The 27,156-nt window shown below is 40.6% G+C and overlaps 1 protein-coding gene across 1 annotated transcript; it reads left to right on the forward strand.

The window, feature by feature from the left end:
* The first annotated feature begins 3,100 nt into the window (after positions 1-3,100).
* SAAL1 (serum amyloid A like 1) lies at positions 3,101-26,729 on the forward strand. The gene is made up of 12 exons (NM_001205561.1): positions 3,101-3,232; positions 4,570-4,683; positions 8,077-8,160; positions 11,537-11,616; positions 13,882-13,941; positions 14,075-14,190; positions 14,537-14,717; positions 17,340-17,422; positions 17,511-17,699; positions 22,684-22,880; positions 24,583-24,675; positions 26,457-26,729. The coding sequence occupies exons 1-12, from the start codon at positions 3,101-3,103 to the stop codon at positions 26,547-26,549; spliced, it is 1,422 nt and encodes a 473-aa protein (NP_001192490.1). The 3' UTR covers positions 26,550-26,729.
* The last annotated feature ends 427 nt before the right edge of the window (positions 26,730-27,156 follow it).

Below are 27,156 nucleotides of genomic sequence, written 5' to 3' on the forward strand. Positions count from 1 at the left end.
TCATCAAATTCTTAGAAAAACACAATTTACAAAAACTGACTCAGGAAGAAATGAAAACTTTGATTATTCTACAATTATTGTAAAAGATCAAATCTTCCTCCAAAGCATACAATAGTCCCAAAGGGTTCTATAGACAAATCTAACCCTTCAAAAAAGTGAATAATTATTTTTTTGTACAAACGATTCTGCTGAGTAGAAAATACTCCCCCAGCATAGGGAAGTTTGACACCTTGAAAATGAAAGAAAAGTACAAGCGGTCAGAACTTTACAGATTATCAATAACAAGCTGTGAAGCTGAAAGGAACTTTCAACTACCAATAATAATTTCCTAAACTACCAATAATAATTTTTAAATATTTAAACAACTATGCTAAAGACAAAATTACCAATTTTTTTGTCATAGAAAATGACGTTACAAGGCCATTGTCATACAAAAGGTGATCAAAGAAACATAGCAAAAACTATATTGAAAAAGGATTGCAAATATTCAGAGCACAGAGGATTTTTAGCACAGTGAAACTAACTACTCTTTATGATACTATAATGGTAAATACTTGCCATTATAAATTTGCCAGAGGCATAGAATGTACAACCCCAAGAGTGAGCCCTAATGTAAACTATGGATTCTGGATGATAAAGATGCCCCAGTGGGCTTGCATGCATGCTAAGTCGCTTCAGTCATGTCCAACTCTTTGCAACCCTATGGACTGCAGCCCCCCAGGCTCCTCTGTCCATGGGATTCTCCAGGCAAGAATCCTGGAGTGGGTTACCATGCCCTCCTCCAGGGGATCTTTTCAATCCAGGGATCGAACTCCTGTCTCTTACCATCTCCTGCATTGGCGGGTGGATTCTTTACCACCAGTACCACCAAATTTGCCGGATTCATAGGATGTACAACACCAAGAGTAAGCCCTAATGTAAACCATCAATTCTGGGTGATAATGATACCCCAGTGTAGGTTCAACAATTGTTGTATCAAATGTTTATTGTTTTTGGTGGAGAATGTTGATAATGGTGGAGGGTATCTATGAGTTGGGGTAAGGATTCTATGGGAAATCTCTGTACCTTCTGCTTAATACTGCTGTGAACCTAAAACTGCTTGAAAAATAAAGTCTATTAAAACAAGAAAAAAGGATTGTAGAAGTGTGTCAGGCTGCTTGTTAATAAAAACAGGTATTTTTCTGGATTTCACTTTAAGGTAGATATTCGTTGGCTACTTTAAATTGGTGATTTGCTGTGATTTCTTTTTTCCCATTCTAAATAAATATTTCATATTGTAACTAATTTAATGTTCATAATTTTGTAGTGTTTTCCCTTGGAGAAGGCAACGGCAACCCACTCCAGTACTCTTGCCTGGCAAATCCCATGGATGGAGGAGCCTGGTAGGCTGCAGTCCATGGGGTCGCTAGGAGTCGGACATGACTGAGTGACTTCACTTTCACTTTTCACTTTCATGCATTGGAGAAGGAAATGGCAACCCACTCCAGTGTTCTTGCCTGGAGAATCCCAGGGACGGGGGAGCCTGGTGGACTGTCGTCTCTGGGGTTGCACAGAGTCAGACACGACTGAAGTGACTTAGCAGCTGCAGCAGCAGCAGCAGCAGTGTTTTCCCTAAAATGGGCTTCCAAAACTGAATAATTCAAATACCACTAAGTCTTCCCCTGAACAAAAGGTGAAAAAAATGTGTATAATTATTTGAGCCTAAGACCCACTTGTATTTTATATATTAATGCAGAGTATTTTTTGCTCACATTTAATATACTTTAAAATATTCCATAAATGCAATTGCTATGTAAATTGGAACTTTATTTTATTAGAAATTTTACCATTATCTGTTCATGATTTTGAGAAGCAGGGTCCCTCAGGAACCACACCTATGTCATTCTCCATTTGTAAATATGAGGCTCACAGTAATCTGATATGTATGTGCCAAAATTGGAGATCTTTAGTATATTGATATCTTCTAGGACTGTTGTGCCTCAGCAGTTAAAACATTAAAATACATATTATTTTATTTTAAATTAATTTTATTTTTCCTTTCTGTAAGGGAATCATATTGTGTGTGTGTGTTAGTCACTTAGCCGTGTCTGACTCTCTGTGACCCTATGGACTGCAGCCCGCCAGGCTTCTCCGTCCATGGAATTCTCCAGGCGAGAATACTGGAGTGGGTTGCCATTTCCTTCTCCAATGCGAATTTTAGTAGTAGTAGTTCAGTCGCTAAGTTGTGTCCACTCTTGTGACCCCACAGACTGCCAGGTTCCTCTGTCTATGGGACTCTCCAGGCAAGAATACTGGAGTGGGTTGCCATTTCCTTCTCCAGGGAATCATATTGGTATTATTGAAATTACATGTTGAGGTAGGTTATATCATCTGTAAATTTAATTTCCTTAAAGGGGTGTTCTAAAATATTTGCTGTGGGGTGTGGGGGAGCATGGGGTCTGAGGTTTAGTACCAACAGACTAAATAGCAGCAGGAGCTGAAAATACATCACCGACTCAATGGCATCACCGATTCAATGGACATGACTTTGGGTAAACTCCGGGAGTTGGTGATGGACAAGGAAGCCTGGTGTGCTGCTGTCCATGGGGTTGCAAACGGTCGGACACGACTGACCGACTGAACTGAACTGAGTTGTAATACTGACATTCTTACTGGTGACTTTCGTCTTTCCCAGGATTCCGAACACACCTGGGAGAATAGCGATGTTTTTAAGAATGGCAACTATGCCCAAGGGTCAGAGGTCCGATAGTTTCACGTCTGTAGCGGATACATCGTCCTGTTCCCTGCCCCCACACCCTGGCCATTCCAATCAGGCTAAGAGCTCCTGGAGAGATGGAATATGTGGTCCAGGGAGGGTGACAAATAACAATTATGAATATAACAGCGCTGGGGTCCTGGGTAGAGCGCTGGGGTAAGACCAAGACATTTGGGCTCCCCATCCCAGTGGGCATATGCATTGGGCGGGTAGTCAGGCCGGCAGGGCTCCGGGCAGCAGGGGGCGCTGTGGCGGGAGCTGCGCTGGGCCTTCTGGCGCCTGGTAGTCTCTCGCCTCCTCCCGCGGCTTCCGGAGGAGCTCCCGCGCGCCAGAGGCGGCCGAATCATGGACCGCAACCCGTCGCCACCGCCGCCGAGTCGGGACGAGGACGAGGAGGCCGCGGCCGGGGGGGACTGCATAGGTAGCACGGTCTACAGCAAGCACTGGCTCTTCGGCGTCCTCAGCGGGCTCATCCAGGTGCGGAAACGCGCGCCTCGCGTGGGCTCCCCCTACTCTCCCCAGGTGGCCGCCCCGCCTCTGGCAGCCCCCTCCTGCCCCGGGAGCCGCCGTCCCTTCGACGACCCCTCCGGCCTCACCCCTGGCCTCCAGGCTGTCTACCCGCGGACCCCAAAACTGCCGGGCGCCACTCTTTGTGCCCCTCAATACAAGGGAAAGTGTAACGGCAGGGATGCTGGAATGCTTTTGGTTAGAATGTTTTATTTTTACAAAATTTCCAAATATATGTGACCATGAAAATGCATTGCTTATATGCAATGCATGTGATGCAGTGGGTTTTTGCTCCCATTGCCGCTGTCGTTTCTGAAGCCCAGGTCGTAATTTATGTTTCGAGAACTTAAGCTGTAGTAGAATAAATGGTTATTTGGGCTTCGTGCAGCTCTGATGTCAAAAGCGCGGTTTGCCCTCCGTGACTTTGGGCAAGTCACGTAACCGACTTCTTTCCTAGTTTCTATAAAGTGGGGTAGTATTTGTATTATTGTTTATAGAGTTATTGTGTAGATTGAATAAGATTATGATAGCCAGAGAATGCTTACCGTAGTTTGCCTTATAGGAACCTCAATAAATGAGAACGTTCTTCTCATGTTTCCCTAACTTTTCCCTCTACTTTCAATCACTGTCCTCCCTAGTCCATCTTCTGCACAGCTGCCCGAATAATCTAAAAAAAAAAAAAAAAAATGTCCATGGGAGTTCCTCATAGTTAGCGTTGCCTACAGTGGAAAACTCGTATTTCTTAGACTGAAAGCCAGGGCTCTTTGCAGCTTTTCCAGATTTATCTGCCCATGGCACGCTAAACTGCTTATCATTCCCCACACATGCTAGGCCTTTTCTTAACTCTGAACTCTTGTACTTTTCTCTGTCTCCTCTTCTTCAGGATGACAAACTCCGATTTCCCCTCAGATTTAGCTTCAGTATCCCCTCCTAAGAGAAGTTTGGGAAAACTTCTTCCAGACATAGGTCACTGATCCATCGTTTTGTTTTCATGACTCTGTCCACAATTCAGTTGAATCACTTACCTTTTCTGTTGTGATTATCAGTTTATGTCTTTTCCCCACTGGATCCTAAACTACTTGGAAGTAAGTGGTTAAGTCTTACTTACCTTTATATTTCTACCCCAGTGCCTAGCAGCAGTATTTCCCCAAGGTGCTCCAGGTACTAATTTTTTTAAATAAGCTTCTTGCAGAAGAAGATACTTTGAGGATACTAATCTTTGTGACTTCTAAACGATTATGGGATAATATTACTGGAGGAGTGCTATCGACAGCCTTTATTCATCTCCTTCCTTTGTGTTTCTGAAGATGGTTAGCCCTGAAAATGCCAAATCCAGCTCGGATGACGAGGAGCAGCAGATGGAGCTTGATGAAGAAATGGAGAATGAAATTTGCAGAGTATGGGATATGTCCATGGATGAGGTATGGGATTGGAAATGAAACCGAAAAGACTGTTGAGTAAGGAGATGGTGAATGGTTCAGTCCTTAAGTCTCTGGATTTTGTCATGCTTTCACTAAATCTGTTGAGTTGGTCATGTGGTTTTTATTTTTGGTTTGTGAATATGAACTACATTGATTGATTTTCAAGTTACTAAAATGTAGTTTAGAAATTTCATGTATATTTATGAGAGAGATTCGTTTCTTTTCATTGTCTGATTTGGTACCAAGGTAATGCTGTCCTCACAGAATGAGATGGGAAGTTTTTCCTCTTCGCATTTCAGGAAGAGTTTGTGTACAATTACTGTTGATGCTTCCTTAAATATTTGGTGAAATTCACCAGTGAAGCCATCTGATATTGGAGTTTTCTTTGTGGGAAAATTTTGTTTTTTGTTTGGTATATATATATGTTACTTTTTTTTAAAAAAATGAGTTTTATTGAGATACAAATCATTACCATAAAACTCACCATTTAGTGGTTGTTAGTATGTTGTGGGAAGACTGAAAATTCAGTTTCTTTCATAGATACAGGGCTGTTCTGGTTGCTTTGGTAGTTTGTGTTCTTCAGGAAGTTAATCCACTTCATCCAAGTTATTGAATTTATTGGTGTAGTTGTATGTTGTTATTCTTTTAGTATCTGTGGTGATGGTTCCTTAATCCTCACAGATTTTTCTTTGTTGCTTTACTATTTTCTGCTTCATTGATTTCCACTTTGATCTTTTATTATTTCCTTTCTTCTGCTTACTCTGGTTTAATATGCTGTTCTTTGTATAATTTCTTAAGGACGAAGCTGAGGTTGTTGATTTGAGATCATTCTTTTTTAATATAGGCATTTAACACTATAACTATTCCTCTAAATATTGCTTCAGAACTGTTGGACAGCTTCTGATATGTTGTGTTTCACTGCATTTAGTTCAATTAATACTTTCTAATTTTCCTTAATTTTTTTTGGTTAATGAGTTAGCAGTACATTGTTTAGGTTTCAAATATTTGGGGATTTTTCAGATATCTTTCTATTACTGTGGTTAGTGAACACTCTGACTTCTGTTAAATGTATTGAGACTCATTTTATGGCCCAGTATTTGATCTGTCTTGGTAAATGTTCCATGTTCTCTTAAAAAGAATGTGTATACTCCTGTTGCTGGGTGGAGTGTCCTGTAAATGTCAGTTTGATCAGGTTGGTTGAGAGTATTGTTCAAGTCTTCTCTGTTTGTCCTCCAATTGTTAAGAAGCTTTGGTTTGAAAACATTTTTTTAAAGAAATAAAACTCATTTTCAAGTGAAATATTAGTGTGAAAACCTCAGATATAAAAAGGTGAAATAGAGCTACTGTTTGAGATCATGGGTGGAGGGAGGGTCATGCTCTTGGTCTTCCCTTTGTCCTCTTGTGGTGGTTCTTGAAGCGCCTCTGGAGAACAGAGCTGCTTACTGATTCTCTGGCATAGAGTCCTTCCAGTGAAGCTCATCCCAGCCTTATCCCCTGCGACTCGGTGTTTGAGCAGGGCCAGAGGCTTCCAGGCGCTTCCTGCATTCTCATGCGCTCATGCTCTGCTCATGCAGCTCCCGGCACGGAATGTCCTCCACCCCACAAAATCTTCCCCATCTTTCATGGCCCAGCTCAGATGTCACCTCTCCTATGATGTCTCCCCAGACACTCCAGGCAGGATTCCTCTCCTCTGCTCTCGTGGAACCTGTTCATTCTTGTTATTCAGTGATTGTTTTGAGCCTGTTTCTTCTGATGGATTTAAGTTCCTTGTCTTAAAAGCTTAACATCACTTCTTCAGAGATACTGTCTCTGATATATCTAGAGTAGGCCCCCTTACCTTGGTTTCTAGCACATACCATCTTGTTATCTTCTTTATAGTACTTAGAATTTATGTATTAATAGATTAGTTGTTTGTATGTTTATTATTTGTTTATCCCTCTAGAAGGAAAACTAGATGGGACTGAGACCTTATCCCTAGTATGTCTCCAGAGTTCAAAACAGTGCCTATTATTTGAGTTTTTCAGTAAATATTTTATGAGGACCGAATGAGTGGATGAATACCTAAGAGTTAGAGTTAGGATGGCATGCTGGCTAAGAGCATGGGCTTGATCAGATTTCAAATTCTGACTCTCTTCTCCTACTTTTTGTATAACCTTGGGCAGGTTACTTAACCTTTTAAAACCTGAGTTTGCTTATTAGTGTAATGATTGTAACTACTTCTTAAGGTTGTTTTCAGAATTACATGAGATAGTGTGCAAACCACTTCAGTGGAATTTACTGCTTGTTCAATAAATGTTCACTGCTATTACTATTATTGGCATTGATATTGGGCTACCTTGTGCTACTCTAGGAGTCATTAACTGTCATTAAATAAGTAAATCCCTGCATGCTGCAGAGAGATGCCCACTTGACAGACAGCTTGATCACTTAGGGTGGAGAGCATCTGGTGCTATGACTTTCAGCTTGTAGTATATCCTTGAAAATATTGTTCTGTCTGACCATGATCTCTGAATAAGTATAGTATTTCTCTCCTAGCCAGCAGTCATGCAGGTTACCACAGTTTCAGCTGCTTTGAAGGATTACTGCCTTTCTCTTTGAGGGTGCTTTGAAGGGCATTTTTCATTTGAGCCACTTAGCATGTGTTCTAAGTTAAACTATTGCGAATACACGCCATAGGTTTGGTGAATATCCAAGGCAATAGGCAGCCAGAAGCTTAATTTTATTTCAGTATTTTACAATGAAAATCTCCACAGCTAATTGATTTAGTTTTGGGGTTCACATTTCTAGTGAGGTTGGGCCACATGTCCACCCCCAGTTCATTCACCTGTGTGATGTGTCCCTTTAGGCCCTGGGAGACTCGGCTGAACATGTGAAGCTGTTGCAATTACGCTGTGATAAGAATTTTTTCTGTTGAGGATTTTGAAAACAAAAGTTCTCATTTTGGGCATGACCCAATAGGAGCTTTTATCTCTTTTCTCTGTAAGGTGTTAAGTTCTTAGAAGAAAAAAATCATGACTTACTTTTTTCCCCCTTCTCCCATGTTCTAGCATGATACCTGGAATCAGCAATGTGTTTGAATGAATTAATGAGAATTCCTGGTGGGTAGAAAGATCACTAAAATAACTGCATCCAAGGCAGAGAAAGGAGGACGGTCCTCTGGAATATCACAGTCACTTCAGATTTGCCTGTGGAATTGTTCCATTGCCTTGAGACCGTATACCACACTGCTCTAATGTTACTTTTGTCTGTGGACACAATTCCTAGCCTTATGCATTTTTTACCTTGTGCCTGAAAAGAAGTGCATATGAAATTCACTTTTTTAAAGGTTGCCTAAGCTATTGGATTTAAGGAGGAATATTCAGCATCCAAGTTAATAATCACTTTTATTTTCAGGATGTGGCTTTGTTTCTCCAAGAATTTAATGCTCCTGACATATTTATGGGAGTACTGGCCAAATCCAAATGTCCTCGATTAAGAGTAAGTATGTACCTTTCTAAAGCTGCCTCTTTGGAGCAGTGGCCTAAGAGTGCTGGCTAGTCTTTCATTTTTCTCACTTTACTGTTCTGAAGTGGCTACAGATCAGTCTGCAGATGTTTATCACTCTGCATATGTTTATTGAACATTATCAGGTACCAAGTAATGTGCTATTTACAATTATTACAGTCATAGAATTTTAGATTTGGTCTGGACCAGGGAGATCAATACATAGATTTAACAGCTGTAGACACTATAGATAGTCATAGCTATCATTATGCTGCTTATATGTGGCAGAACAGGGACCAATGCCTGGACTACCCGCTTCTCAGTTTATTGCCTTTTTTTTTAAGTCATAAAATCCTCCGTTGCTTAAAAAAACCTTAATTCTAAACACAGCCATAGCTCAGTACTTTCCATAATTTGAATCTGATTTTATTTCTTGCATAAAATCTGCCCTCCAGGTCATCTTCTGATTTAGCATGGCCTGTCTGCTCCTCACCTCAGGAGCTTACTGTGATCATCACCTTCTCCGGGCCTCCCTCTGTGTGCCTTCCATCTCCTCTCAATATTCACATCTGTTTTCCAAGGTGGTACTTTTCTTCTAAGACTTCCCCAATAAGTAATCTCTCAGTGACCAGTGATGATAGTAAACGCACCAAAACAGTTCTGTACTTCTCACTGTCTTCTGTGCTTTAGTGCCATTTAGGTTGCCCTGTGCTGTGTATGTTGTGGCTGATTCGTAAATATTAAGTAATTATAATTATGAATGACTGCTATTTACTGAGTATTTTCATTTTACTATCTGTGAGGTAAGCATTTATCTCTTCTTTGTAAATAAAAGAACCAAGTCTCAGGTTAAGAAGTTGGTCTGGGGTTATACAACTAAGAAAGAATGGAGCTGGGATTTGAGCCTAACCTGCCTGACTTCCAAGTAACTGCTGTACTGTATCGTCTCTCTTTCTTTGAAATTATGAAGGAAGTGGAGAATTCTATAGTATATTTTTACAAATTGAATGTTGGCTTAAAATTTTATTTCATATAATGCACCACCTGAGTTAGGACCTCTTGAAGCAATGAACCACTTTTTCCTTAGGTTGTTATATTAATATAAAGATTTGACAGTTGCATAACTTTCTCCTAGCTTTTTCAAATTTAGGTACTTAGTACTTAAAGAAAATAAGCTTATTTTATTTTAAGAAAATAAGAATTGCTTCTTTTAGGAGTTAGTCCTGTTATTAATTATATATGTCTCTGAACCATAGCATGTTCATGGCAGTGATTCTCAGCCTTTGACACATGTTAGAATCACCTAAAATGTTTGCTTCCCAACTGCAGCGTGTCCCAGAATCAGTGATTATTGGGTCCACCCCCGGGGTCTGATCCAGTAGTTTTGGGTAGGATTAAAGAGTTCTGACAAGTTTCCAAGTAATGTTAGGCAGGTTGTGACCAGGACGAGGGCCCAAATTTTGAGAAGCTTTGTCCTAGGAAGCTTCTTACAAATTGCAGGTCAGGCCATTCCCAGATCAAACAGTCTCACCAAATGTGAGGCTCCAGACAGCTTTTAAAGTCCCCCCTGGTTATTCCAGTGAGTAGCTGAGGCTGGAAAACTGGGTGTTTGGTTGGAAGTTCAGTTACCTCTAGTTTTTAAGGGCAAGGTGTGTGCTGCTCTTCTGCCCCTGTTTTGTTTACCGCTTTCCCTACATTTGACCACCCACATTTTATTGAAGCTCTTTACTCATTTAACTTTGGTGCCACCCCACTCTCCTGGTCTCTGACCTCTCCAGTCACTTCTCTGTTACTTGTTTTGCCTTTTTAATTTCTTCCTACATGCTTCTTTTAAGGTGTACATCAGATCCTTTGTCCTCTTTTTATTCACTTACTTGGTGAGTTCATCTACTCGACACCTTTCTTTAAGTGGCAAATCTGTGTTTGTGGGATGCCTCCCTTCTGATTTCTGGTGTTCTGTCTCTGACCTTTTATCAAGCACTGTCTGCTTGCATGCTGCATTTTCCAGTCCAGAATTGTGTATGTTCAAACTCAGTGCTTGTTGCACTTATCCAGTTTTCAAAATCACATGATGTGCTTGATAAACAACTTCCCACACCCTACTCTGGGGATTCTGATTCAATAGATCTGAGATGGGACATGGAAATTGGTATTTTCAGTACATTCCCTGAGTGATTTTTATTTTCTAGCAAGTTTGGAAGCACTATCCTAACTGAATTCATTGTGTTCTTTCCTGTGCTTTCTTTTCTAATTGTTTTTGTCAATGGAACCAATCTGTCCTACTAGAGAAATAAAACAACTTGAAACCTACGAGTTATGTTCAGTTGCTTCTCTTTCCTCCCATCATATTATTCGGGTTTCACTTGAGTCTTTCTCCACTTGATCCATTTCTATACCTGGCATTGCCACCCTCATCTTCCTTCACCTTGATTTCAGAGATGCAGTGTGAGATAGTGGTTAAATGCTTAGCCTCCGGAATTTTGTTGTTTTCTAGTAGGAGATCTTGGGCAAGCTGTTTAACTTCTCTGTGTTTTGATTTCCTCATCTGAAAAATGGGGATAATGATGGTACATACCTCATAAATTATTATATGAAATGGTACATGGAAAGTGCTTAGGGTAGTGCCTGGGAATAGTAAGTGCTAAATAAGTATTAGCTGTTACTAGTCAAGTTAGCTTCTTTAAAAAATTTTTCACTATCATGTGTTACACATTTTGCTGCCAAAATAATTTTCCTAAAATATTACAGTATGTTGACCACTTTCTTGAGGACCTTCATGACTTCAGATAACTCAGATTAAGTCTAAACTCTTCAACATGACATTTAGGGCACTTAATCCTGATCCTTTCTATCTGCTGGATTTATCTCACACTCTCCTCCCACCATGTGCTACTAATACTGGGTTGGCCAAAAAGTTTGTTTGTGTACGATGTCGTGGAAAAACCTGAACGGACTTTTTGTCTGACCCAGTAGCTGTGTGCTAATACAGGCAGCTTTCTGTTAGCCTTTGTTCACTCTCTTGCATTGTTCCTTCCTGCCTTGGCTGACGCTTTCCCTCTCATTTGAATGTCTGTCTTGTTTGTACACTCAAATCCTATCAATCAATTATGACTCAGTTCATCCGTAAGATTTCTTCTTCCACGAACTCCTGCCTGCCTTTGATCTTTCTTTTTCATGTGTTTTTCATCTTCTCTCAAATACTACTGGACAGTTGTCAAATTAGGTACAGGCAGTATGCTCCCCTGTGCTGCTTCCCTTTTTCTCTCCCCAAACTTGGCTCAGTGAAAGTTCTTTTTTTTTCAAGTTGTTATTTTTGTATATATGTCTTTCACCTTAGAGCCATTGTGACATGTGAAATTTGATTTGGCAGGAAATCTGTGTGGGAATATTAGGTAATATGGCCTGTTTCCAGGAGATATGTGTGTCCATCAGCAGTGATAAAAATCTTGGGTAAGTTTTACTACATAATAAGTACGTTTTTAAAAGATAGATCCATATTGCATATCCCAAGGACACCCTCATACATAAGAGAGAGGGAAGCGTGGAATGCAGCACCCCCTTTGTCCTGGTGAGCTGCTCCAGGACTGCACTCTGTGTGGACGATGGTATCTGAGGGCTTCCATGCTACTTGTGGACACGATGCAGAGTTTAAGTCTGTCTGCAGCATTGGTTGCAAAGCGGCCCGAATAGTCACCCACATGGGATAAGAACCAGTGGGGCAGAGCTTGGCGATGGAGCACCTGACCAGAGTCCAGAACAGTTCAGGCTCAGGGAATCCAGAGGTGCAGAGCTGGAGTCTAAAACAGCAAGACTTGTTGACCATAGTCACCCCGAGAATTTTGACTTAGATGGTGGGTGAAATGGCTTGCCAACAGACTAGAGGATACAGGGTTGCCCCTGTGATTCAAAGGCTCTCATACTTCTGCTTAGAGGATAGGTCTCTTCTAATTCTGTTAATCAGAATCTTAAAGAAATATGTGCCTACAGTAGGTTAAGAAAACTGTTCTAGGTTATTTTCAGGAAGAGCTGTAGGGCTTATCACAGGATTCAAGTACCTGGGGCCTCCAAAATAGAGGTTATTACCTCTTCTAGGTGTGGAAGGACTTTAAGATCCTAGTTTAAGGTATTTATTCTTCCATAACTTGTAATCATTCATGGAATAAACGATTCAGGATTATGTTTGGTGTCTAGTGATACCTATTATTTTGCCAACAAAGGTCCGTCTAGTCAAGGCTATGGTTTTTCCAGTGGTCATGTATGGATGTGAGAGTTGAACTGTGAAGAAAGCTGAGCGCTGAAGAATTGATGCTTTTGAACTACAAGGTCCTGAAAGTCAAGGACAGACTGAGGAATTATTCCAAATTGAAGGATTCTAAGGTGACTGCAGCCATGAAATTAAAAGACACTTACTCCTTGGAAGGAAAGTTATGACCAACCTAGATAGCATACTGAAAAGCAGAGACATTACTTTGCCAACAAAGGTCCGTCTAGTCAAGGCTATGGTTTTTCCAGTGGTCATGTATGGATGTGAGAGTTGGACTGTGAAGAAAGCTGAGCGCCGAAGAATTGATGCTTTTGAACTGTGGTGTTGGAGAAGACTCTTGAGAGTCCCTTGGACTGCAAGGAGATCCAACCAGTCCATTCTGAAGGAGATCAGCCCTGGGTGTTCTTTGGAAGGAATGATGCTGAGGCTGAAACTCCTAATACTTTGGCCACCTCATGTGAAGGGTTGACTCATTGGAAAAGACTCTGATGCTGGGAGGGATTGGGGGCAGAAGGAGAAGGGGATGACAGAGGATGAGATGGCTGGATGGCAGCACCGACTCGATGGACATGAGTTTGGGTGAACTCCAGGAGTTGGTGATGGACAGGGAGGCCTGGTGTGCTGTGATTCATGGGGTCACAAAGAGTCGGACATGACTGACCGACTGAACTGAACTGAACTGATACCTAGTAAAAATCTGAATGAGTAATATTGACAAGTTTTATAAATTTATTAAATATTTATCTTAATATGGAACAGTGTACATTGCTGATGAGATGTACATTTCCTCAGCCACTTTGGGACACTTGGGCATTACTTAGTCAAATTAGAAGATGCACTGTGACCCAGTGATGCCGCTTATAGGTATATGGTAAGAGAAATTGCACACACAAATCAGGATACTCATACAAGAAGTATTATGACTATTGCTTGAAATAGCCCCAAATTGGAATCAACCCAAATGTTCATCAGTAGTAGGCTGGAAAAACAAATTGTTTTATATTCATTCAATGAAATGCTCCACAGCAGTGAATCTGCAGCTACAGGAACAAGATGGGTAGATTGTAAAGAGATGGTGTTGGGCAGAAGAGCTCAGATGCAAAAGAGTACATACAATATCATTTCTTTCATATAAAGTTCAAAACCAAAATATATAAATGAACTATAGGGTAAACCAGGAAAATGATTGCTGGAAAAGTCAGGATAGTAGTCATTTCTAGGTGGGAAGGAGAACTGTGATTCGTAAGAGACACAGAGTGGCTACAGAGATGCAGCTCTGTTCTATGTCTTGCTTTATACTTGTTGCCCAAGTGTAGATTTGTGTCTTCCTGGTTTTTATGTTTGTAAGCCATATTTTCACATTTAAAACATTTAAAAAGTTAAACATTCTGTTGTGATATTTGAAATGAGAGAAGTGAGGCATTTTGGGTTACCATTTTTTGTTTTTGTAGCCAGGTATTGCTGCACTGTTTGTATGATTCAGACCCTCCTACTCTGCTGGAAACAAGCAGGTATGCTTTCTTGTTTTTATAGATTCTCTATACTTACCCATAAGGGGACCCAGGAGAATAGAGTTGCCCTTTCCCTCTTGAATTTTCTTTACTGTTTTGAAAGATAGCTATTAAGCTTACATTTTTCACGTAGGTTGTTGCTTACTTGCCTTTCCCAGACAGAAGTGGCCAGTGTCTGGGTTGAAAGAATTCGAGAAAATCCAGCTATTTATGATAGTATTTGCTTTATCATGTCAAGTTCAACAAATGGTAAGTCACCATGTAATCTAGAAAAAAAATCTTTAAAATTATATTTAATTTTTAGGAAACCACATAACTATTTCTAGAGGTCACTTAAAAACTAAGTGTTAGGTGAGAAACTATTTCAGTTCAAGATATAAACTTTCTTCTTAAGCTCTCAAGATACTGATAAATCTCCCACTTGAAAATGAAGGAACACAAGCAAATTTAAACGAAGGTAGTAAACAGATTGCGCTTGGAATAAGTAATGCTTTGATAGGATTTAGCTTTCTTGACATAGTTTTAGGAATTTTGATTAGACTTACTGGTTTAAAAATTTTGTTTCTTATTTCAATGTTGCTTTTATTCTCTGCAGTTGACTTGCTGGTAAAGGTTGGGGAGGTTGTGGACAAGCTGTTTGATTTGGATGAGAAGCTAATGTTGGAATGGATTAAAAGTGGGGCTGTTCAGGCTCTGGACCAACCCCAGGAAGATTCTGAACAACAGCCAGTGTTTCGAATTGTGCCGTGTGTTCTTGAAGCTGCCAAACAAGTGCGGTAGGTGAGCTCTTCTGTGCAAAATGTTCTGGGAAAACCCCGTTGCTAGAAGCATCCTTACATATGTCTTCTTAGTTTCCTTTCGGCGGGATGAGTAGCACATAGCTGATCTTTGACAGGTTTGATTCACTACTAATATTGGTGACAGTGTATTTGCTCTTTGCAAGAATCATAATGGTTGCAAAATACCTGTTCTGATACTAATATTACTTGCTGCTAAGTCGCTTCAGTCGTGTCCGACTCTGTGCGACCCCATAGACAGCAGCCCACCAGGCTCCCCTGTCCCTGGGATTCTCCAGGCAAGAACACTGGAGTGGGTTGCCATTTCCTTCTCCAATGCATGAAAGTGAAAAGTGAAAGTGAAGTCACTCAGTCCTGTCTGACTCTTAGCGACCCCATGGACTGCAGCCTTCCAGGCTCCTCTGTCCATGGGATTTTCCAGGCAAGAACACTGGAGTGGGTTGCCATTTCCTTCTCCAATGCATGAAAGTGAAAAGTGAAAGTGAAGTCACTCAGTCCTGTCTGACTCTTAGCGACCCCATGGACTGCAGCCTTCCAGGCTCCTCTGTCCATGGGATTTTCCAGGCAAGAGTACTGGAGTGGGTTGCCATTGCCTTCTCCATAATATTACTTAGAAGTAGGGTAAAATCTTCTGCAGTTTTGTATAATTTTATATCAAATGGAAAAGATTTTCTTTGTGCTTTATTTTTTACTGGCCATGTGACACCTTCTTCATTTAGTGTCAGGTATCATTTGTTTTCTTGCTCCTTCCATGTATGTGCCAGTCTCGGATAAGTGACTGCCTTTTGGGCTCTGGTATCTTCCTAAGAGTGATTACTAGATCTTGTAGATCACTGAAACTGTTTTTTGCTAGTCATTAGAAAATTAATTTATAAATTGATCTGCCTGCTGGTCAACTCACTGTTAATGCTTTATGCCCTACTTTTTTTTTGGCTACTCCCTGTGGCTTGTAGGATCTTAGTTCCCTGACCAGGAATTGAACCTGGGCCTTCAGCAGTGACAGTGCAGAGTTTTAACAACTGGACTGCCAGGGAATTCCAAATAATCGACAATAAAACCTTTAAATTTTATGTCCTTTATCCAGGTGAGCATAAAACTCATCATTTCCCCCCAGACCTGCTTCTTCAGTATTCTCAATCTCAATAAATGAGGTAATCATTATTCCATTTGGATAATGTGGGAGAAATGTGGAAGCCATTACTGACACTTCCCTCTCCCACCCCTTTCCCATGGCCAGTCAACCTCCAAGCCTTGTTCCTAACTTTTTAAAAACACTTATTTATTTGGCTTCAGCAGGCCTTAGTTGTGGCATGCAGGATCTTTGTTTGCGCCACACAGACTCACTCGTTGCGGTGCACCAGGCTTAGTTGCCCCTTGGCATGTGGGCATTGAACCGCCTGGGGATTGAACCTGCATCTTCCACATTGCAAGGCAAATTCTTAACTACTGGACCACCAGGGAAGTGTCTTTGCCTGACTTTTCTGGAACTTTGTGCCCCTGCCAGGCTACAATGGACAGTTGCACAGCTGGACAGCTGCACCATTCTCTTAACCTGAGTTCCCAGCCTCAAGGCTCACTTTTCCAGGCCGAGACTATAGAGCTGTCTTTTTAGAACATACACTAATCATCTCACTTTGATGCTTCAGACTCTTCAGTTGCCTTCCTTTGAATGAGGTCCAGATTTTTCTGGCTTAAAAGGCCCTATACAGTGCTTCTCCATCCTTATTCCTGTCCTCTGTTTCAGCTATAGGAAATTTCCTTCAACTGAACCAAGCCATTGTGACTCCAAGCCATTGCACACCATGTTGTCTCTGCCTCCAACATTTCTTTGCCCCTTTCAGGGCAAACTGTTTCTCTTAGGATACATTCCCTGACTCTCCAAACTAAATTAAGTCTGCTACTTGGATATCTTCTAGTGTTACATTCATATCACTTTACTGTTATTTATTATCCCTGTAATTATCGTCTTTGCTTTTAGACAGTAAATTTCGTGAAGGTAAGGGTGTCGTGTATGTATCTGTTTTCCCAGCCTCTAACATAGTGCCTGCAAGCTGTAGGTACTTATGAACCATCTTTTAGTTGTCACTATCTTTTCACTTAATTGTGTGGTTGAAGAACTAAGCCTGTGAGTTTAGGAATCCAGACTGTCTATCACAAAAATTATACTTACCAGGTTTTAGTGTTCTCAGCTCGGCTGGTAAGATGATCCTATGAAGTTTTAAGAACATCGTTATTGTCAGTGCTGGGTGCAGTGGGCCTTACAGTTCATTCTGTAGAAGTCTCAGTCACTTTTTGTCTGATGATTCAAGTAAACCAGCATGGTGAAGTATCTGTCACCTGGTAGGTTTCTGCATTGTTACTTTCATGGGCCAAGGTCAAATTGAATTTTTACTTCTTGCCCAGTGTGTGTTGATTGTAGTACATAATATTTGTTTTTTGACTGTTTCCTCCATTAGAATGTAAGGACTTTGTCCTGTTCCCTTTTTTATCCTTAGCATGTAGGGCAGTGCCTAGTACCATGATAAATATTTACTGAATAAATGAGTGGTCACAATTCCACAGACTGAGAGTTGATTTAATGCTTTTGCTTTTTGTATTTAGCTCTGAAAATCCAGAAGGGCTTGATGTTTACATGCATATCTTACAGCTGCTCACCACAGTAGACGATGGAATTCAAGCAATTGGTAAGATGTTGAATGGGGGAGCACAATAGGTATTCGTTTAATTGTTTTCTGTTTTTTAATTGTTACTTTCTTCATCATCTTTATCAAGTACAGTGTCCAGATACTGGGAAAGACACTTGGAATTTACTTTTTGACCTGGTGTGCCACGAATTCTGCCAGTCTGATGATCCGCCCATAATACTGCAGGAACAGAAAACAGTGCTGGCCTCTGTTTTCTCAGTGTTGTCTGCCATCTATGCTTCACAGACTGAACAAGAGTACCTAAAGATAGGAAAAGGCAAGTATAATTTTAGCTCACTAAGTTAAATTCTGGTTCATCAGATGTGTTTGTTGTTCCTTTTATTCCTTTCTTCCATTTTTTTGGTGCTTTTATTCCCTTGAATAAAAAAATACCACATGCTCAGTACAAAAAAAATTTAAATTTATAAAAGGAAATCTAGTGCTTGTAATCTGACCATTCAGAGATAACTACTATACACTCACATCCATACTTTTTTTTTCTTGTTTTTTAGGCAGCTTTTTTCATTGAGAAGTAAAAATGAATATTTTCCTCTGCAAACACATGGTCTTTCACAGAATAATTTTTTATGACTAATACAATTAAATCCATGACCCATCTAGAATTATTCTGCTGTTACATGTGAGATGTGGTTTCACGTTTTTTCCAGATGGCTGCCCAGCTGCCTCAGCATTGCTGAGTGAATAGACCAGTTTACCCACAGGGATTTGAAAGTTCACTGTTCCTGCGTTTTATATTGCCATATGTACTTGATTCATTTCTGTTGCTCTATTCATGTATCCATAGCAATACTGTTTTAATTATTAAGACTTTATGTTTTGATACCTAGTAGGGCTAGTCCTCCTTCATTCTAATATTTCAGTATGTTTTTGACTATTATTCTTTTTTTTAAACACTGAATTAGATTGACAAGTTCCAAACAAAACAAAACCAAACGTCTTCTTGACTTTTTTGATTGAGATGTTAAATTTATAGACTATCTGAGAACATGTGCTTTTCCATTTGTTTAAGTCTTATGTCTCTCAGTAATGTTTTATGATTTTTTTCATACAGATCTTCATATTTCTTATTAGGTTTATTCGTGAATATTTTGTGTGTTGCTATTGTCTGTGGTATCTTCCACTGATTACTGTTGGAAAATATGAGGACTGCTGGGTTTCTTGGAGAAGGAAACAGCAACCCACTCCAGTATTCATGCCTGGAAAATCCCACGGACCGAGGAGCCTGGTGGGCTACAATCCATGGGGTCGCAAAGAGTCGGACACGACTGAGCGACTTCTGTGTGTATGTGTGTGTTGGGTTTCTGTGTATTAATTTTGCGTCTGTTGCTTAGTCACTAAGTCATGTCAGCTGTTTGCGAACTCATGGACTGTAGCCCGCCAGGCTTCTCTGTTCTTGGGATTTCTCAGGCAAGAATACTGGAGTGCGTTGCCATTTCCTTCTCTTGCTGAATTCTCTTACTGTTTTCAGTGGTTGTTCCAGTGGTAATTTTGGACTTTATCTGACACTCCTTTTAGTTTAACCTAGATATGTTTTTTCACTTTTCTGCCTCTTTATTATTTAATGGATTGCCTTGTACCTCTGGGGTTATGTAATAATGGTGATCTTTACCTTTTTCCTCACTTTAATCCGCCATGATTCTAGAGCTTCATTAATCATGATGCTGTTTTAGGCTTAAGCTATTTATGTTGTACCATTTGAGGAGATACTAATCCATTTCTATTTTATTCAGTTCGGTTCAGTTCAGTTCAGTCACTCAGTTGTGTCCGACTCTTTGTGACCCCATGAATTGCAGCCACCAGCCCTCCCTGTCCATCACCAACTCCCGGAGTCTACCCAAACCCATGTCCATCGAGTCGGTGATGCCATCCAGCCATCTCATCCTCTGTCGTCCCCTTCTCCTCCTGCCCCCAATCCTTCCCATCATTAGGGTCTTTTCCAATGAGTCAACTCTTCACATGAGGTTGCCAAAGTATTGGAGTTTCAGCTTCAACATCAGTCCTTCCAATGAACACCCAGGACTGATCTCCTTTAGGATGGACTGGTTGGATCTCCTTGCAGTCCAACGGACTCTCAAGAGTCTTCTCCAACACCACAGTTCAAAAGCATCAATTCTTTGGCGCTCAGCTTTCTTCACTGTCCATCTCTCACATCCATACATGACCACAGGAAAAACCATAGCCTTAACTAGACGGACCTTTGTTGCCAAAGTAATGTCTCTGCTTTTGAATATGCTATCTAGGTTGGTCATAACCTTCCTTCCAAGGAGTAAGCGTCTTTTAATTTCATGGCTGCATTCACCATCTGCAGTGATTTTGGAGCCCAGAAAAATAAAGTCTGACACTGTTTCCCCATCTATTTCCCATGAAGTGATGGGACCAGATGCCATGATCTTCGTTTTCTGAATGTTGAGCTTTAAGCCAAGTTTTTCACTCTCCACTTTGACTTTCATCAAGAGGCTTTTTAGTTCCTCTTCACTTTCTGCCATAAGGGTGGTGTCATCTGCATATCTGAGGTTATTGATATTTCTCCCGGCAATCTTGATTCCAGCTTGTGCTTCTTCCAGTCCAGCGTTTCTCATGATGTACTCTGCATATAAGTTCAATAAGCAGGGTGACAATATACAGCCTTGACATACTCCTTTTCCTATTTGGAACCAGTCTATTGTTCCATGTCCAGTTCTAACTGTTGCTTCCTGACCTGCATACCGATTTCTCAAGAGGCAGGTCAGGCGGTCTGATATTCCCATCTCTTTCAGAATTTTCCACAGTTGATTGTGATCCACAAAGTCAAAGGCTTTGGCATAGTCAATAAAGCAGAAATAGATGTTTTTGTGGAACTCTCTTCCTTTTTCCATGATCCAGCGGATGTTGGCAATTTGATTTCTGGTTCCTCTGCCTTTTCTAAAACCAGCTTGAACATCTGGAAGTTCATGGTTCACATGTTGCTGAAGCCTAGCTTGGAGAATTTTGAGCATTACTTTATTAGTGTGTGAGATGAGTGCAATTGTGTGGTAGTTCGAGCATTCTTTGGCATTGCCTTTCTTTGGGATTGGAATGAAAACTGACCTTTTCCAGTCCTGTGGCCACTGGTGAGTTTTCCAGATTTGCTGGCATATTGAGTGCAGCACTTTGACAGCATCATCTTTCAGGATTTGAAAGAGCTCAACTGGAATTCCATCACCTCCAGTAGCTTTGTTCTTTTTCAAGTGTCTTTTTTGCATTTATGGATAAGTTATGTGACTGAGGAGATGACATTAAGTACAAATGTGAGAGAGGTAATGAAGTGAGTCATGTGAATACTTGGGCAGAAAGCATTCCAGACAACAGCAAGTGTAAAAGCCCCAAATTAGAAGTATGCCTGGTATATTTGAAGAAGAGCAGTGAAGCTGTATATGCTTGGGGTGATGACCACGTGAGAAAGAGAAATAGCACCTGGGGCCAGAGAGATAATGGGGGTTGGGTGGGGAGGGCCTGATTTTGCCTTTTGCTCTGAATGAGTTAGGGAACTGTGGGAGTTTTAAGCAGAGAATGGACAGACGTGAGCAGACTTTAACAGGCTTTCTGTGGGGGCAAAAGGGAGACTAGTTAGGAGGCTGCTGTGAACTTGAGGCAAGAGATGATATAACTTGATTGAGGTGGTAATGGGGAGGTGGTGGGGAAAAATAGTCAGATTCTGATCATTTTTAAATAGTGCCAACAAGATTTGCCAACTCGTAGAATGAGAAGCATGAGAAAAGTCAAGCTCTGTCTGGCATTTTTGTGTAAAAAAATTGCCATTTACTAAGGTAGACATGGCACCCCACTCCAGTACTCTTGCCTGGAAAATCCCATGGACGGAGGAGCCTGGAAGGCTGCAGTCCATAGGGTCGCTGAGGGTCGGACACGACTGAGCGACTTCACTTTCACTTTTCACTTTCATGCATTGGAGAAGGAAATGGCAGCCCACTCCAGTGTTCTTGCCTGGAGAATCCCAGGGTCGGGGGAGCCTGGTGGGCTGCCGTCTATGGGGTCTCACAGCGTCAGGCACCACTGAAGTGACTGACTTAGCAGCAGCAGCAGCAAGGTAGAAAAGACTGGTTTTTAAACCTGGTAAGGTTGAGATGTCGACTCCATGTCCAGCTGGAGCAGTTGAGCTGACAGTCTTGAGTCTGGAGTGGAGAAGAAAGGCCTGAGCTGGACTGTAAATGTTGGAGTTGTCAGCTGTTATGCTTATTAGGTCTTCCATAAACCTTAGTTACTTCTTTTCACTTGATTTGCTATGAAAAGAGGGAAAATTAATATCTTTTACTGCCAATATGTTTGTCCTTTTCTTTTCATCATTTGTAGTTTAATGAATGTTGATGGCATATTGTTCAGTATATAGACATTCATTATAAATTGCCCATCTTTGTTTCCCATAATACTTTTTTTTTTTGCTTAGATCCTTTTAAATCAGATATAAAGTTCATATCCCCTGTTTTCCTTTTGTTTGTTTGCATTTGCCTCTAATACCTTTGTCTATATTATTTTTTTCAACCTTTCTGAATACTTTGCTTTAGATGTGTTGATTTCTTCTCAGTAAATGAGTTAAACCATTTAAATGTGTTGATAGTTATGTTTGATCTGCATATTGTCATTTTTCATTATGTACATTTATATTGAAATACTTCAGTATATGATTTATTAACTTTGTTTTGTGAGTATATCTGAGATTTAGTAAGGTTAATAACTTTATAACTCTCAAAATACAGTTATAATGCCCCTCATTACAAAAAAAATCCTTAAAATCTAATAACTTAAAGCACATATCTCCACGTTGACTATTTTTTATCCATTTCCTTTATAACTGTCTCAAAATACAATTATAATGCCCCCCATTTTTAAAAAAATCCTTAAAAGTCTAATAACTTAAAGCATATATCTCCATGTTGACTATTTTTTATCCATTTCCCTGGTATTTTCAAACTACAAACTTAAATGTGGGGGGGAGGCAGTTCCTGAATTATATTTTTTGATATCTGTTCTTTTTCATCATTTTGGGTTTCTTTTTCATTCTGTTTTATTCATTTGCTTATTTGAGAGTATAAAAACGTAAACCTCTTGGTGTCTGAGGCCTTGACAATCTTGTTTCCCGCCATATCTACAGTACCTAAAATACCGTGGTGTCTGGTATTCGTAGGTGTTCAGTACGTGTGCAGGAATGACTGAATGGTAACCAAATTTAACTGGCTGATTCCTTGCCCCTTGATTTGTTTGTACAGTGGATCTTCCTCTAATAGACAGCCTGATTCGTGTCTTACAAAATATGGAACATTGTCAGAAGAAACCAGAGAACTCAGTGGAGTCTAACACAGAAGAAACTAAAAAGTCTGATTTAACGCAAGAGGATTTCCACTTGAAAATCTTGAAGGATATTTCATGTGAATTTCTTTCTAATATTTTCCAAGTGTTAACAAAGGTAGGAGAAAAGTATAAAATGCTTTCTTCAGGAAAAGAAAGTATGGATTGCTTTCTGCTCTCAAATTTTATTGTTAGTGTTTTTATTTTTTAATTTTACATTAATTTGGGGAAATAGAGAAAGAAAAAACTTTTAAGTTTATACTCAAACTAACAGCTGATGTAAATTGGTATATTTATTTATGTGCTTTTCATATACTTCTCACCAGGTATACAATTTTTGGAGGCCGTTCTTTTCACTTAACATTATAAGCACTTTTCCTGACTCCACATCAATACACTGAAAAACTTTTCACTGAGAACCAGTTTGTTTAATACTCAATTTGCCAAAAAATCGGTTTTCAAAATTTACTGTGAACTTGTCTTAAGAAGTATTCTTCCTGAATATGTACAGGATTGTTAGCATATTCTTTCTTTGAGCATATTCTTTCTCAGTTCAGTTCAGTCGCTCAGTCGTGTCTGACTCTTTTGCCACCCCATGAATAGCAGCACGCCAGGCCTCCCTGTCCATCACCATCTCCCGGAGTTCACTCAAACTCACGTCCGTCGAGTCAGTAATGTCATCCAGCCATCTCATCCTCTGTCATCCCCTCTTCCTCCTGGCCCCAATCCCTCCCAGCGTCAGAGTCTTTTCCAATGAGTCAACCCTTCGCATGAGGTGGCCAAAGTACTGGAGTTTCAGCTTCAGCATCATTCCTTCCAAAGAAATCCCAGGGCTGATCTCCTTCAGAATGGACTGGTTGGATCTCCTTGCAGTCCAAGGGACTCTCAAGAGTCTTCTCCAACACCACAGTTCAAAAGCATCAATTCTTCGGCGCTCAGCTTTCTTCACAGTCCAACTCTCACATCCATACATGACCACTGGAAAAACCATAGCCTTAATAATTTTTTATTATTAGTGAGATTGAATATCTTTCCATATATTTGTATATTATTTGTGTTTCCTGCTTTATAAACTTATCCATCTTGATTTTTGTATGAACTCCTTGGGTAATTCTATATCTTTTGCATATTTGTTACAAGTATTTTTCCCATTGTTTGTTGTTGTTTTTGTTTTTTTGGAGGGAGGGATGTAGGTGTTACTTAATTTTTATGTGATAAGAATATAGGAAGAAAGTGGGCTGAGAATAAACCAGGGATATGTCTTGAAAATTCTGATATGCCATACTTAATGGAATTTGGACTTAATCTTGAGGAAACTGGGGAACTACTAGAGTTTTTTTTTTTAAGCATCAAGTGATATGACCTGTTTAGAAAGGTTACTCCAGAAGTAGTAGAGGATTAGAATGAGTTGAAGCTGCAAGACAGGAGACCAACCAACAGGCTCTTGTGGCTGGTAATCTTCAAGGAGAAAGAGTGAGAGCTTAGACAGTGGAAGAGTGGATGGAGAGCAGGGGTGAGATGGGAGAGATTTAGTAGAGTAGAACTAAACCCTTAGCTGGAGGGACTGGCCGCAGAGGAGGACGTCTTGGCGCTCCCCTACATTTTTGGTTTGTGCAGCAGGCCTGGTGGGTGGTGGTGCCTTCAGTGGAGCACATGTTTGGGTTAGACCAGGAGGGATGATGGCGGGTTCAGTTTGGAACATTTGAAATGCCTATAGGATCAGTGGGGAACTGGATAAACTGACTTGTGTTTATTCGCCACATGTGGCTTTAGAAATTTTCGGTTTTTTGATAACAGATCTTTTTGTTTATTTGTTTTAGGAGACTATAACTCAGGGACTAAAGGAGGGCCAGTTAAGCAAACAGAAGTGTTCCTGTGCATTTGAAAATCTTCTTCCTTTCTATAGCCCTGTGGTGAGTATAAGTAAATGTATAGGTGGCCGAGTTTCAGGGGATTACTCTGTAAAATGTTTTAAGTAATAAGCACTTGATCTCTGAGGCCTTTGTGAAAAAAGGTAGTGCATATACTACACATGACTCAGTGCCTTTGTCAGATAGATGACTGCTGGATAATTCATGGCACTAGCCTGAGTAACAAAGGAATCAACACTGAATTTATAGTATCCTTTTCTGTTGTAGCATATATACTAATTAAAAATAAGATTCTTAGGTATAGTCAATAGGTTTTTATCAGATCAGATCAGTCGCTCAGTCATGTCTGACTCTTTGCGACCCCATGAATCACAGCACGCCGGGCCTCCCTGTCCATCACCAACTCCCGGAGTTCACTCAGACTCACGTCCATCGAGTCAGTGATGCCATCCAGCCATCTCATCCTCTGTCGTCCCCTTCTCCTCTTGCCCCCAATCCCTCCCAGCATCAGAGTCTTTTCCAATGAGTCAACCCTTCGCATGAGGTGGCCAAAGTACTGGAGTTTCAGCTTCAGCATCATTCCTTCCAAAGAAATCCCAGGGCTGATCTCCTTCAGAATGGACTGGTTGGATCTCCTTGCAGTCCAAGGGACTCTCAAGAGTCTTCTCCAACACCACAGTTCAAAAGCATCAATTCTTCGGCCCTCAGCCTTCTTCACAGTCCAACTCTCACATCCATACATGACCACTGGAAAAACCATAGCCTTGACTAGATGGACCTTTGTTGGCAAAGTAATGTCTCTGCTTTTCAGTATGCTATCTAGGTTGGTCATAACTTTCCTTCCAAGGAGTAAGCGTCTTCTAATTTCATGGCTGCAGTCACAATCTGCAGTGATTTTGGAGCCCAGAAAAATAAAGTCTGACACTGTTTCCACTGTTTCCCCATCTATTTCCCATGAAGTGATGGGACCGGATGCCATGATCTTTGTTTTCTGAATGTTGAGCTTTAAGCCAAGTTTTTCACTCTCCACTTTGACTTTCATCAAGAGGCTTTTTAGTTCCTCTTCACTTTCTGCCCTACGGGTGGTGTCATCTGCATATTCAAATTACATTGGATTTGCTACCATTAGAGGCAATTTCAAAATAATTGTTTTTTAGAAAAAAGGAATGTGGAATGTGGGAGTGAGGGAGTGGGTCAGAAAGGAGGATGATAATATAACTCTGGTAATGGACCCTCAAGGGCAATCAGTAGGAGGAGAAATATTAGTTTAAAAATAAACGAGGGGACTTCCCTTGTGGACCAGTTGGATAAGAATCCACCTGACAATGCAGGGGACATGGGTTCGAACCCTAGTCTGGGAAGATTCCATATGCCTCAGAGCAACTGAGCCATGTGCTGCAGCCACGGAGCCTGTCCTCTAGAGCCCGTGAGCCGTAACTGCTGAGCCTGAACGCCCTAGAGCCACATGCCGCAGCTGCCGAGCCTGCGCGCAAAGAGCCAACATGCTCCACAACAAGAGAAGCCACTGCAGTGAGAGACCCCTGCTCACCGCAGCTGGAGAAAGCCCCACACAGCAACGAAGTCCCAGCACAACCAAAGATGAGTAAAAGGAAACAAAATGATAAGGGCTAGGCATTGCCTTGGTGTTTCAGAGGACTATCCAGGAAGTACTGTTCTTATCATCTGATCTGTTAACATTTCTTTTCCACTGGACTGTTTAGAAGACATAGGTAGAGCGTTTTTATAGACAGTAGTCAGTATCTTTTTAAAAGGTATCTTTTCCTGTATTTATTTTTATTTGATTTCTTTTGTTTAACTCACAGGTGGAAGACTTTCTCAAAATCCTCCGTGAAGTTGATAAGACTCTTGCTGGTAACCTGGAGGAAGGCTTCCCAAGTTTGAAGATTCAGACTTAAAAACTATTAGAATCCTCTGCCCAAGAAATGGACTCGCTGACTGTTGAAATTGACAAATAGGAAATATTACACCATAATTGTTTGGTATCATACTCATGCCCTTCTCCTCCAGCCTTATCTCATTTTTGTTTGGCACTGAAATATTTTCACTACCATCAAACATCATCTCCCTCCCCTCCTTTTTTTTTGGTATGTGTGTGTGTTGGTTGTATAGTATTTGTCTTCAGGTAAAGAAAACAAAATTATCATAGAGGTCCTTTTTAGAATATTTGAGGGGTCACTGAGGATTTTCTTCATAACTCAATTTGATTTTTACTCAGAATTTTGTATTCATATCTACTGCAAGTGCATTCAGCTGCACTAGTAGAAAACCCTACTACAGTAGCTTAATCTGTTAACTTGTATGTATTTTATGCAATAAGAAGTCCAGAGGTGTGCAGTCCAGCCCTGATAAGGTGGCTCAGGGACCCTGACTCCCTTTATCTCTACGTGATCTGCCGGGTAGACCTTTGTGTTCATTATTGTTGTCTTTTGGTTAAAGGGACTATAATATCTCTGGTCCTTTCTTCCACATTCATGGAAGAAAAAAGAGAAAGAGGCCAAGGGG

Source organism: Bos taurus, chromosome 15, assembly GCF_002263795.3.
Source record: "Bos taurus isolate L1 Dominette 01449 registration number 42190680 breed Hereford chromosome 15, ARS-UCD2.0, whole genome shotgun sequence".
In the NCBI taxonomy this organism is placed as follows: Eukaryota; Metazoa; Chordata; class Mammalia; order Artiodactyla; family Bovidae; genus Bos; species Bos taurus.